At 42.6% G+C, this 13,614-nt stretch overlaps 1 protein-coding gene across 7 annotated transcripts in view; it reads right to left on the reverse strand.

Annotated features, from left to right (window-relative positions):
* Positions 1-568: 568 nt before the first annotated feature.
* The window catches only part of rbms3 (RNA binding motif, single stranded interacting protein), a 285,669-nt gene continuing 272,623 nt past the window's right edge, over positions 569-13,614 (reverse strand). For all 7 annotated transcript variants that reach the window (XM_078266934.1, XM_078266936.1, XM_078266937.1 and 4 more), the window contains 4 exons: positions 10,049-10,159; positions 3,257-3,346; positions 1,514-1,638; positions 569-914 (listed from right to left, as the gene is read on the reverse strand). In XM_078266934.1, the coding sequence (XP_078123060.1) occupies positions 911-914; positions 1,514-1,638; positions 3,257-3,346; positions 10,049-10,159 (330 nt within the window). In that variant the 3' untranslated portion in view covers positions 569-910. The remainder of the gene's footprint in view (positions 915-1,513; positions 1,639-3,256; positions 3,347-10,048; positions 10,160-13,614) is intronic.

Here is a 13,614-nt window from a genome sequence, read left to right on the forward strand (position 1 = left end):
TTCTTATGTTTTCATTTTTTTCTCATTGTGAAAAATCTCTTCAAAGCTTCTCCCCCCCCCCCCCCAAGTCTTTTCCCCAAACAGACATTTTGTTTTCTTCTGACACTTAGTTACCTCTGACATAATAATTATCAAAGTTTTCTTCTAATGAAGAAAAGAAAAAAAGCTCTTCTCTATTAAATCTGTACAGCTTATGTGATAGATTCTTTTTTTCCCTCTTTAGAACAACTCATCCAGTGTCTTGTACCCTCCAAGTGGTCCAAGAGACTGATTTCATTTACTTCCCCCCCCCAACCAGACGTCAGACTTTAACTCTGTAAAAAGTTTCCGACGCCCTTCAAATTAAGGCCATGAAGATTCAAGAAAGAAAAAACACTTTGTTTTTGAATATATCTAGAAAACTAAAATTTAACACTAGAACATAAAAAAGAGTGAAAAGAAATTGTAGCTTAATATCTGAGGAAGACAATCTGTGTGTATCTCAAACTTGACTCCCCTTTTCTAATTACAAAATAAACGTCATCACCAACCTGCACATTCAACCTTTTTTTGTCATTTTTTCTTACTATTTTTTTTCTTCTTTTTTTTTAATTGGTTGAGAATTTTCTTTGAGAAACTTTTCAAGCTTCAGCCCAGCCCTTCAGGCAGGTTCCCAGACTAAACAATTTCACTTCTTTGCACTGTGCCCAGCAATTTTCTCATCCCCTTCCTCAGCACTCTTTGCCTCCTCTTTTTTCTTTTTCTTTTTTTCTCATAGGCCAGGTAGGAAATGAAAAAAGTGTCTCTTTTTTGGTGCCTGGGCAATCTGGAAGCAATCTCTTTCTTTTTTTTTTCTTTTCCTCACACTCACAGTGCAGCCACCTTCTGTCTCAAGGCAATGCTGTCACAGGAACATTTGCTCAGGCCGTTGCTATCTGATGAAAGAGAAAACAGAAAGAGAAAACAGAAAGAGAGAGAGAGAGAGAGAGAGAGAGAGAGAGAGAGAGAGAGAGAGAGAGAAAGAGAGAGAGAGAGGCGCCATTGTAATCAAAGCACAATATTACAAACACAGAAAAGCAATACAGCTGACAGTTGGCAGCTCAGTCAGAAGACTGAAGCAAAATGAAGCACGCTAAACAGTTCTGATCAGGTCAGAAAAACAAAAAGTTCTGCCAAAAATGATCAGCAAATGACAACAGCAGCCAGGAGCAATTTGAGTCATTTATATCTGCGTCTCTTAGTTCTCTCATTTTATTAGAGTAGTATTTTGTACTGTGCTGCTTCACTGATTTTTTTGGCCAAAGACAATACACAGAGATTAAAACTCTGATGACAAATGTATATAGTCTCACAATATATATTGTCATATGACCCGCACATTTGAGTGTAAAACATAAAATATTGTGAAAAATAATCATCATAACTAAAGAAAATGATTCATAATAAATACTACACACTAAACACTACCCCGAAAGGACAGAATACCATCTGAAAATGGTTGACAGCAACTGTCCTGCTTCACTGTTTGACTTACTTGGACTGGTATGAGTATGTAGGAACATGTTCGCCAGCACTGTCCACCTGGATCTGTTGCTGCTGGCCAGCCACCTCCTGTGACGAGGGAGCCACTGTCTGGGGGGAGCCGTCCGTCACCACTCCCTGGGGGGACACACGGGAGGAAATGTGTCAGCTCTGAACTTTAACATGCATCTCTCTGCAAAGCTTGGCACTTACACACTACAGACTGTAAAGCCCCCTCAGACAAACTTATAATTTTGGGCTTTAAAAATAATAAATTATAAAATATAATAACATTTAAAAAAAAAAACTACATCAAATAAAAGCACTGTGATTATTACTTTCTCAGACTGACAGGTCTATCACTCTGAACTCACAGATGAGCAATTCTCACACCCACAGAACCTCATTTAAAAATATTATTCTTTTTCCTCAAGGGATGCCAATATACTGCCTGTCAGAAATGCATATACAATAATGGTGGAGACACCTAACATGTTTTCATTTATGCACAGCAAAGGTGCAGACATACAAAAATGCTTTGTTGTTGTTCAAATTCAAATGTGATAACAGCATTGTAAGAATAATATAAAGAATATTTGTCTTTTATATAACAGTTAAGCTGCTTGAGTAGAACAAATGAATAATGAAAACAAAGTGGTTGAATAAAATACACAACAAAGAATACAGAAGGATCATCACCTTACTGTGACTTGACCTAGGTTTTAAAAAAAGTCTTTAAAGATGACCATGTCCACTGAATTTATCACAACAACCTCTTAGCCTTTGTATGTGTCTAGCATTAATGATAGCCCCCATCATTGAGTCATCTCAATCACCTTTAACAAGCTCTCAAGGATACAGCGTCCTGTCCATACATCAGCCCTGCAGACACTGGCTGATGCAGTGATATACACTCCACTGCTGATGCTGGCATTCAGAAGACAATGGTGAGGATGAAATAGGTATAAGGCGCCATGGGCTACACTACAACTACATTTCTCTCCTCCCTCCCACTCCTTCATGAAGAACTTTCAGAGGAGGGGGAGCTTGGGAGGGGGGTATAAGAGGTGTGGGGGAGGAGCGACTAATGGGCTTGTCAGGGGAAACTGTCATTGTCCGTGGCTGGTGGGCTAACCAGAGCTCCGTGGCTGACGAATATGTGTGTTCCAGCTACCTACCAGCCCGGACCGGCTGTGGGGGGGAGAGAGAGAGAGAGAGAGAGAGAGAGAGAGAGAGAGAGAGAGAGAGAGAGCAAGAGCACCGCCGGCACTGTGTCTCATTTCAGCTCCTGTCATCTGATACACGACTGATAGTCCATCTGAATACGACCGTACTGTCAGCCGCCAGACAGCCGTCCCGCTCTCCTCTCCTCGGCGGCCTGCCCGCCTCCTTTCCACGTTCATCATTTCACATGCTGGACTGCCCGAACCTGCCAGGAGCTCAGACAGCCGCCGTAGAAGTGACAAACTCTGTGCTGCACTTCAAATGTCTTTCACAAATACTATAAAACTTCTGACTCATCTTGCTTTGCTTGCAGTTTTCACCCTTGTTATTTGCTGGTGTTGTGAGGCCATTTGTTCAGAGAGAAACACAGGCAATTTACAGCGTGCTTCAAATGTAAGCTGTCTATTTAATACAGAAGGGAGCGCATGTGGGTGTAAGGGAGTGGGTGTCAGGAGTAATGATGTCCTGCTTTGGGTAAACAGACAGATTTTTGATTATTAGTAAGTACCGTGTGCATGCGTGTGAGTCTTACCTCGACAGGGACGGCTGTTGGAGGCACAGGAGTGTACTGGGGAATGTAGGTCCCTTGCATAGGCGCCGCGGCAGCTGCAGCAGTCATATACTGAAACACGATGAAAAGACAATATCAAAATCCCTGCTACACATCACAATACACACGTTACATGCAACACACACATTTCCTACATAATATACCAAACACAGATCCAAAGTGGGAAAAGAAAGACTAGATTGATATCCAACACTGATATTCCCAAAAAGTCTCATTCACTTTAATTATCCCCCCAAACCATTTGGAATGTGAGCTTGCTGTGCCCTCAGCATCCTTTGGAGGGCGCTAAAAGAATATGTGTGCACTCAGAGCAGAGCAGAAGAGAGTATGTGAGGTAGACAGAGGAGGAGGAGGAGGAAGAGATGTCCAGCTATTCCACCAATACTTCACAGACAGGCAAATGCACCAGGCCACAGCTGAGAAGAAGATAAAAAATATAGAAAAAAAAAACATTGAAGGGAATGAAAATAGAGTTAAAGAGAGAGCGAGAAGAAGGAGAAAGCAGGAGGTCTGTTTCCTGTGGCCGATATTCCTTTAGACATGCCTGCCCTGGCTTTTAACTGGGTGCTAGCTTACTCCATGATGGCCATTTTACAGACGTGACACATGTTCAGTTACATGACAGCCACAGGGCTTTCACATGCAATATAAATGAGGACACGGCACGGGGGGGTGAACACGCAGTGTAAGCCTGATTTGCCTGTGTGTGTGCTTCTTTTTAATTAGCACATGCCTGTGGATAAAAAAATGACTATGGACTATTTGACCATCCAACTGTGCATGTATGAGTTCTCCTGTGTGCAGCTGTGTGTTGGGAACTTACATGCATATGTGTGTGTGTGTGTGTGTGTGTGTGTGTGTGTGTGTGTGTGTGTGTGCGTGCCTGTGAGAGACAGACAAAGAGGCTTGGAACGATAATGCTGCAGTACAGCACCAACGGATGTGATCCCAGATAAAAGCCACCAGGCTGCCTCTCCGCCTCTCCTCGTCTTCCTGCTGCTTTTCCGGACCAAGAAAAAAAAAGGGAAGTACAATCCCTTTCTTTCTGTCTTATTTTTCCCATCGCTTCTCAGCCCCCCTGCCAGTGCTAAAAAGCGGGGTGGCAGTATGCAGCAGGACACAGTAATGGAGGGTCTGTGCTGGGCTGCGGAGCCTTTCTTGGCTGTGGGCCCGGCGGTGCTGGTGAAGTGTCATTACCGGCAGCGTTGCTAATGGATCGGGTACGGCTCCACCGCTCACCGCTAATGAGAGCAGCTAAAGGCCATGGACATGGGTGATTAACTCTCCCACCGTCGCTACACATGGCCAGGAGTTGACTGTGTGGGCATGTGCGTGTGAATTTAAGGTTATCACACCTTCAGGGCTGTCACACTCAGGACGGGGTGAGGGGGCACATCCAGACTTCCTGACACATTACCACATTACCTCTCTGTCTCATCCCTTCTTCCCTCTCACCTTCCTGTCACTCGCTCTATTCCCTCCCTCTTTCTCTCTCTCTCTCTCTCTCAACCTGCTATTGTCTAAAAGGGCCTATCAGGTTGTTGAAGTGACCTTCTCCCTGGTGAATTGAACCCATGCATACCAATTTTCCTCAGGACTTTTAGTCTTCGCCTTTTCTTCCCATTAACTTATTCAGTCAACTCACCTGTGAGGGCGGCATGAAAGCAAATGAAGGGAAGCAGGAGATAATTAGCAATATCCAAATCTCCCTGTCAAAGGGATGATGTCCATTTGAAATGTTATATTTCTCTGCAGGACTGCAAAAGGAATATAAATTAGATTTAACAAGAAAATTTAATAAGATAAGGTTTTTCCTTCTACCATAACCATTAGTTAACCTATTTAATGTGGCAGGTTAAGCAGGGCATATTTTTGCAGTCGCTGCTATGGAAAGTCAGGGGGATGTCAAACTTGGCTACAGTGAATTGGGTTGCTATGGCGATAAAGATTATTTTTGTCCAATTTCAACTCTTTTAATACTTTCCTGTCCATAGTCAGGGGACAGGTTTGGGCAATATAAAACATCCCTAATTGGCAATAAATGGTGTTTCACTCTCTGCCAGTCACTCACACTCACACACACGCACGCACACACGCACGCACACACACACACACACACACACACGCACGCACGCACGCACGCACACGCACACACACAAACCCCCACCTGCGACTGAAGCAGATGGCGTGTACGTATGTTTGATGAACAGGAGGCCTGAATAGTTCCTTAACGAGGCTGGTGTGAGTAGACTCCTTAAGTCTCTTCTCTACCATCACTCTCTATGACACACACAACTAAACTACAGTATAAAGTCACACCGCAATGCAGCAATGTCACAACGAAAAAACATCGACATACCATACCATAGACAGCACCACTCTGGTACCACTGTGGTTTGGGCCTCTGCACGGAGTGAGAATATTTATGTTTGGTGGGTGCAAGGATGATAGGGCAGTTTACTTTCTGCTTTTCTCTAGAAATTGTAGTTCTGGCACCTTTGGGCTGCAGCACAGCACATTAGCACGTTGAAACGTTCAAATACATCATCCACCTCTCTGTCTGTCACTCAGCCTCCATATCTATCAATCTATCCCCTCTGTGTTGACATGCTGTTCTGTTGCATCGTATGCGAGGTGCAGGATAACAGTTGGTCAAGGCAAGAGCATCTAGCTACTCAGTGTAGGTTAATAATGGCAGAGCAGCGTGGGGATGGGCTCTGATGACTATTGATCTTAGCTGTGGGGCTCCAACACAATGGGAACTATTGGAGCTGCACGCAGCGGCTGTGAATCATAGTGCTGTACCACTTCACCATGAAAGCTGTCCGTATCTTGGCTCCCAGGCTTTGTTAACACCCCGCCTGCAGAGATTTTAAGTATACTGGCAAAAATCAGTGTCATCTTTTTAATCACTTCCTTACACATTCATATCATCATCATAAGTTAAATTCATTAAAAAAAAAAAAAAAACTTTAAATTTACTTCTAATTCAGATTAGTGGCACCATAGTTGTTGGCTACAAGCCCTTAAACACATTCAAAATGCATTGTAAAATTTAAAAAGGCCATAAAAGGTTATCCCTTCCTTAACAATTACCTTCAAGGTCCTGCAGGGACTTAACTGCTCAGTGGTACTGGGAATCACCCAGATGTCAACATGTGTTACTGTTTGAATGTGGAGCTACAAGAGGAGAGAGTGTGCATGCACAGTCAACACTCGGGTAAGGTTAAATATGGCCACGCACGCTTATGGAAATGTACAATAACATACTGTACTTAGACTTCCCTATAGAAAACCAAAGGGAAACAGCCCAGATAATAGAGGGAAGCTCTCACACAAATCTGTCTTCCAGGGACAGAGAAGCTGTCAATCACCACTGTCACCATGACAACAGAGACCTGGGTTCTACATGCCATGACAGAAATAGGATAGAGAACACAGAGGGAAGGTCACCTCTTGTCATGTCAAACACTATGTCGTTCACACACAAACGCAGACACTGAGATGCGTGCAAACACACACAAATACTAAAATGATAGAGCATGTGCACATCAACACGTGCGCAGCAACTTACAGGCAAGAGGAAAGACAAAGCATGACAGATAGACTCCTGCTAAGTGGTGAGAGCACGGAGATAGTAAATAAATCAGTAACAGAGCAATATGCACCAAACCTGCTAAAATAAATCAGTGAGGAGCATGGATGGCATGTTTATGTGTGCCATCCATAAACAGTGAGTCTGAGGTTCTCCAGCATTCTTTAATCAAGTTGTTCAAGATAGACAGACACCAAAGTGAGCTGGGTGACTATACAAGTTGTTTAAAACATAACATTTTCTGGTGAAGCAGCTAAATTCCAAAGCAGTGACCTTCAGACGGCCTCGATCCATGCTTCCTCATTATGAGACGAGCTTTTCCTTGACACTCCTTTTTAACAGGCTTTTTCCTCGCTGCAAAATAACACGGCATTCTCGGAAAGCTACGGTCACCACACCAGTGTCGTAGCTTGGGCGGACCGGGAACATTTGGTTCTTTTCTTGGAGAGAAGAAGAAAGCCACAGCCATACACAAACAGCCGCAAAGAGTCCTGGAACAGCCAAAGAGTATTCTGAGGTGTGGCTTCTCCTTCAGCGGCCAAAGGCAGCCGTGATAAGTTGTTGACTCTGGAGACGCTACTCATGGCAGGTGCTCTTCAGTGGTGAAGGTAAAGTCACGTGACTAGTTGGGGTAATCAAAACAACATCACCACATGTGTGTACACTTGAGGAATGTGCTATTAGAGAATATGCTGTCAAGTCCAGTTTACTACACGGATAGTTACAGATCCTGGTTCCTAACCCCTGCTTTAACAGGCTTTCTCAATCAGACATTATGAAAGGGCTTTCACATCTGGCTTGAGAATAAGCTTTAAGGGAAACATGTCTCAATTCCCATTGATGATCAAGAGTGGCGTGCCGTGTGTGCAGCTCAGCCATAGAGAAGTTATGCTACACAGCACATTGCCTCAGGAAAGCTAAGCAGGCAGAAAGGGGAGATGCAGAAAGAGAGAGTAAACCAGAAATAAATAAAAAAGGGAGAGTGTGTGCCTTAACCCACTTTCTCCTATAATACAACCCATCAGACATCAGAAGCCATCATCATAGATTAGCCTGTCTCTAATCCTGGCTGTTAGCACAGCTGGGGCAGATTAGGGAGGGGGCATTCCTGACAGAGCCAACATGGCGTCACAGTTGCTGACAGCTCACCTGGAAACACATGGGTAACTGTACAATACAGCACTGTTTCAATCACACACACACACACACACACACACACACACACACACACACACACACACACACACACAGATCAAACGTAGTGCAGCAAAGCTGCATGCTTGCCCCGGGCAGCAGGGTTTGGGCAGGAAGTCAGGATTCAGAACTATGCAACACCTCTAAGTCAACTTGATCCTAAAACAGGGGGGAGTTCCTGGTTTAGAGGGTGACGACTGTAAGCGTGTGTGTGTGTGTGTGTGTGTGTGTGTGTGTGTAGACAAAGAAAATTGATAGAGTGATATATTTGATGTGTGATTTAGAGAGTGAGGGAGACAGAAAGTGCGAGAAAGAAACAGAAAAGAGAGGGTGAAAGTGAGGAAGGTGGAGAACAGAGGGCCCTGTCACACTGTTAAACTTCACAGGAAATCTGTTTAATGTGGAAGATCAGGCAGGAAACATGCTCTCTCAATATCTGGCGGTGAATGCATGCAGTGTTAAACAAATGATACGGCAGCTTCATGGCAGAGCACATGTGGCGACAGCCTAAGAAGGTTTGGCTTTCTTGAAAGGAAATGTAAAATCCATCTCTTCTCAATGTGTACTTTGTTTTAGAACCAAATGAATGTTCCCCAAAGACAAAAAGACTCCACTTGGTCCTCCTGACTCAAACCTACTGTGTAATGGACACCTGCCGTTTTCTCTCGCCAGTTTTTCAATGCTGGACTGGTATGATAAAAAGGAATGACAGCAACACTGCTAGCTACAAATACATTTTAAGTGCACCTTTCTATGAATAAATTTGCAGTGTTTGAGCATTCATTGCTCCCTACGGAATGCAATATAGTCATGGGTTTGACCCCCCCTAATCTGTGTACATGCTACTTCCAGCATTTATATACCTTTATCAATCTAGCAAATAACACATTATGATGAAACTGGTTAGCGTGCATTCCATATTAACAGTGTTTTACAAAAGATTCAGAAATGCTGTAAAAATTAACTGAAGTATTAATCCACTAAAGCAACATCATTTTACTGACAGAGACATGGTACTTAATATTGGATAATATTGTAAATGCATCAGTCCTTTACTGCCATATCTTTGACTGCATTTGTACTGCAGCTTTTTTCTGCCTATACTATGTGTTGTAGGCAGCTGATGTAACGAGCGAAACACACTTTCAATTAAAGTTGAAGACTGGAGTTGGCCCTTAAGTGTTTTACTAAAAGCAACTGTGAATCTTTGAAAAAGTACTGGATAACAAAAAGAAGAAAAGTAGGCAATAGACTTAAATCTAAATTCAATTATGTTTTTCCCCAAAAAACATGCATAAGAGGGTGACGTTATTTTCCCAGCCTTTTTCCAAATATAGCATTTTCCGATTAAGATGTGGGATATTCCGGTATTATTCGCGTTTTAGACGCATTCTTTGGACATGTATACAGCGCATTCGGAATATGCGTCTCAATTGGGTTTTTTACCGCAGTTTACGCATAGTTTACGGCCTCTTGTCTGTTCACGGCTTATGGTCAGCTCTGTGCGTTGCTATGGTTGCTGTACACAAACCAACCAGCCAACAGTTTGCAAGGCTGGAGACCCGATAAGAAGGAGAAACACAGTTACTTTTAAACATTATCAAAGACTTTGATATCAACAGGTTTTTGAATATGCGCAAACATCGCTACACCGACCTTTTCAAGAAGCTGGTTGAAGGAATGAAAGAGGGACGCTGTGTTCGCACGGTCCAGCTCTGCTCAAAAACTTTGAAAAAATTGTATTTTGCACAGCTACATGTAAACGAGAATATAAGTGTAATATTCACTTTTATTAGCCATGTAAACAGCTTAGTCAGAATATCATCTTTTTCGGAATTAGGGCAAATAAATGAATATTATGTGCACGTAAACGTAGGCAGTGCTCGTGAAGCTTACTGCTCTGATCACACAGTAAGTTTATCAACTTGGGAGGTTCTCTCGTCTGGATTACGAAGAGTACTCACACTTCCTGTAGTGCCCAGGGACAGATGGTTCATCTGCTGGGCGAGAGGGCCCATCATGCTGGCAGGTTGCATGGACATAGTGTGGTCCATGGCTGGCGTGATCACTGCACCCTGGTAGAAATGAGAAAAAAGACAAGAAGAGGGTGAGATAAAAGATTGTACATATTCTTATACTTTTTTTATTCTGATTCCTCTTAGCTACCGCAAAGTGGTTGATAGTCCTCCTTGAGACCATGTAAAAACTAAACCAACACAACAGAAAAAAATCCACAAAAAAAATGTACCCGAAAATAAGTGAACTGATTTCGGTCGATAAAAGAAGTATATAAGAGGATAGGACGTGGTGAGTTATGGTGGTAAGGGTTAGAGGAGGCCAGGCAGGAAGTTGGGGTCAGTCAGAGGACAGGAAGGAGAAAAGTTGGTGAAGAGGTAAAATCGTCAAAAACTTAAAAGCAATAAAAACAGAGGAAGTGAGAAGGGTGGGGCCCAGGCAGGGGTGACACGAGGACAACACAGCCAGAGAAGAAGAAGGGAAGAGGGGCCGTGTCAATAAACAGCAACAGAACACAGGGACATTTTCAAGATCAATGCACACTATTGTCTTTGGTCCGTCAAAATAGTCAATATGTGCTGCTGATGTATCAACAATATGGGTTTGTGCGGTTCATTGATTGCTGCGAGAGGATGCTTTCTCTCTGTCTATTACTCTCTCACTCACTCTCAAGCCTCCCTTCTTGGTATAATGCGTGGCATGTTTTTCCCTAACGGGCGGATGAAAACGCTAGAAGCTTCTTTTTCACGGTGCAGTGGAACATGAGGGAAAGTGATGAAACCATTGTTGCTCTTTCATCCCTTGTCATGATAGCTCCATTTCCGCAGCACTGAAGCCCCGGGAGGAACGCATTCAAAACCAAGCCCTTTTCCTCTGCTCGCCTCTCTTCTCACTTTGTGTGTCTGTACTGTAAGTGTGTGTGTGTGTGTGTGTGTGTGTGTGTGTGTGTGTGTGTGTGTGTGTGTGTAGGAAAGGCTGCAACACAGTGTGTAAAAGCATTAGCGCACCAGTGCCAAAGAGACTGACGGTGTCTATGTGTGTGTACTTATGAGCGTGCGACTCCAATAGTGTATGTGAGAGTGTGCGTGCTTGTGCGCACCCCACTGGTTACTCTGTGTGGGCCTATTGGAGAACAAACTGTGCAGACACAGCCTGTCAGGATCGCGCTGCGTGTCTACTCCCTGCATTCACAACACAGTCAGCTAACTCTTTCTCTCCTCCTCTGTCTCCCTCCCTCTCCCACTCCATATGCAAGCTTCATGTGATCCTTCCCGGAGTTTCACCTCAGCAGAAAAAAACTGGGTGGAATACTGAGATCAGTGGTGGAGGAAGTATTACAATTTCACCAGCAAGTCTCTTTATAACATAGTAAGTGTTTACAAAGTGGTGATCTACACATCACTATATTAAAACAGATTGCACCACACAAACAAAAGGGTGTAATTTCCATTGGGGGTGGGTTGGGTGCCTTCTTTTGTCTTGGGTTACGTATAAAACTGCCTTATCTTACTGTTGAATGTCGGGGCTATATGAAGCCTAAAAGAAACACCTGCAAAACTACTCAGGGCTGCAAAAGGCACTGACTTGTTTTGCAGGTTATTTTTGAATCATAATAATAATAATAATAATATAATTACAACAACACAACAAAAACATAAATAAAATGTACAGATGAGTTGTTAGTAAATATTTACACCCAATAACTGCCAGGTGAAACAGTTGTGTAGCTAAATGGAAAAAAACTTAATTTATGTTACGTTTTTATAAACAGAAGGGGTTATATGAAATATCAGATATGGTTTATATATCTGACCCGACCCAGCTAAATGACAAAATAGTGTCAGTTAGATTAGCATAATAAGATATCCCTCTCTTTCTAAACTGCACTGCACAGAAATCGAAAACAAATTTCTCCATGCATGCATATTATACAAATAAAACTAAATTTAATATATTTAGATTTAAGAAATATTATCATGAGGTTTTTGTATTTCTTGAACTATTTTACAGAATGTTTTTTCTTTTGATTGGACAGCTCTACAGATATTTACCAGCATTTCTTACACATTTCTAAATTTCTTCACTACTGTACTGAATACATTTGTTAAGTTTTAATGGTGCAACCTGATTTGTGATGGCGTGCCAAATATCTGGGGCAACCCAATGCAGATCCTTTACTTAAGCAATGCCCCAATGTAAAACTTATTGTAACAAACATAAACTGATATCATATCATGTCTTATTGGTTTTGTGTGGAAAATCTGAACCTGCAAATTAACTAGTGTTTGTTGCTCAATATTTCTCTCCAAAAATGAAAATATTTAGTACTTCGTTCTGTTTCTGTGATAGATGGAAAAAGAAAAGGAGAGGGGAAACGAGGAGACAAAAAAAAAGACTGTATGAGGACAGGAAAAAGATGATTATGGAGAGAGCTGATGGAGGTCATGAGGAAGAAGGGAGCGAGGAGAGACGGACAGGGAGAGGGAGGAGAGAAGGCTGAGGGACACAGAGAGATAGCGAGAGAAGACAAGAGAAAGACGAAGAAAGAGGGCGAAGAAGAAAGAAGGAAAGAGTAAGAGAGGAGCGAGAGGGAAGCGGCAGGAGCTGTGGGCTACCTGTTACTGATTCAGCCTCTGACAATGCCTTTATAATGGGAAAGGGAGAGCAACGGAAAGGCTTAATTCACAGACGTGTCAGGGAGAGTTAAGCCGATTTGTGATTTTGATTTTCTGTGTTTGTGAGACTGAGTGTCTGTGAGAGAGGGGGTTTTAGAGTGTATGTGTGCGTGTCTGTCTTGTTGTGTGGCTGTCCAGGGACACACTAGAGGGAAAGAAAATGAGAAGGAGACTGACACAAATAGACAATATATGTTTTTGATTTGTCCTCTGTGTGTGAGAGAGAAAGAGACACAGAGAAAGAGCAAGATAATGGATGCTACAGACGTAGCTGTTACAAATGTATGAGATGATGTTTACAGATCTCCTTGATGTATGCACATGTGTTGGTGTGCTTGTGTGTGTGTCTGTGAAAAACCCATCGTGCTTAAGATGGTATTGATCCTGCTTTAGACAGGAGACCCAGCCCCGTCTGAGATATCAGCCCCCTGGCTGTTAAATACGTTGATATACACTTAGCGACCAGAGACAATGTACAGTAAATAAGAAATCTTGTAAAAAATCTTACAACCAGCAGTGTTTTTTAATGACTACTCATTACAAGTAAATGGCAGCACTCTGACTAATGGTGCCCTGATCGCTATCAGCTGATATTCAGTACTTTCTTTTTAGAGTTGCTGATCAGAAATAACAATTGTAAAATGGGTAAAGCGAATACATAAATGTCACACAGATAGAAAGTGTTTTTACTGCCTGATGCATTACGGCTAAAGGATCTCCAACACGTGCAGTTTACATTCCTGTCCAGCCCTACATAGACTTAACATGCAGTCAGGTAATGGTTGGGTTGCTAGTATCAAGCTTAGGAGCTTATTATTTGGTTTCCTGCTGCACAGAAT

The sequence above is a fragment of the Sander vitreus genome, chromosome 14, assembly GCF_031162955.1.
Source record: "Sander vitreus isolate 19-12246 chromosome 14, sanVit1, whole genome shotgun sequence".
In the NCBI taxonomy this organism is placed as follows: Eukaryota; Metazoa; Chordata; class Actinopteri; order Perciformes; family Percidae; genus Sander; species Sander vitreus.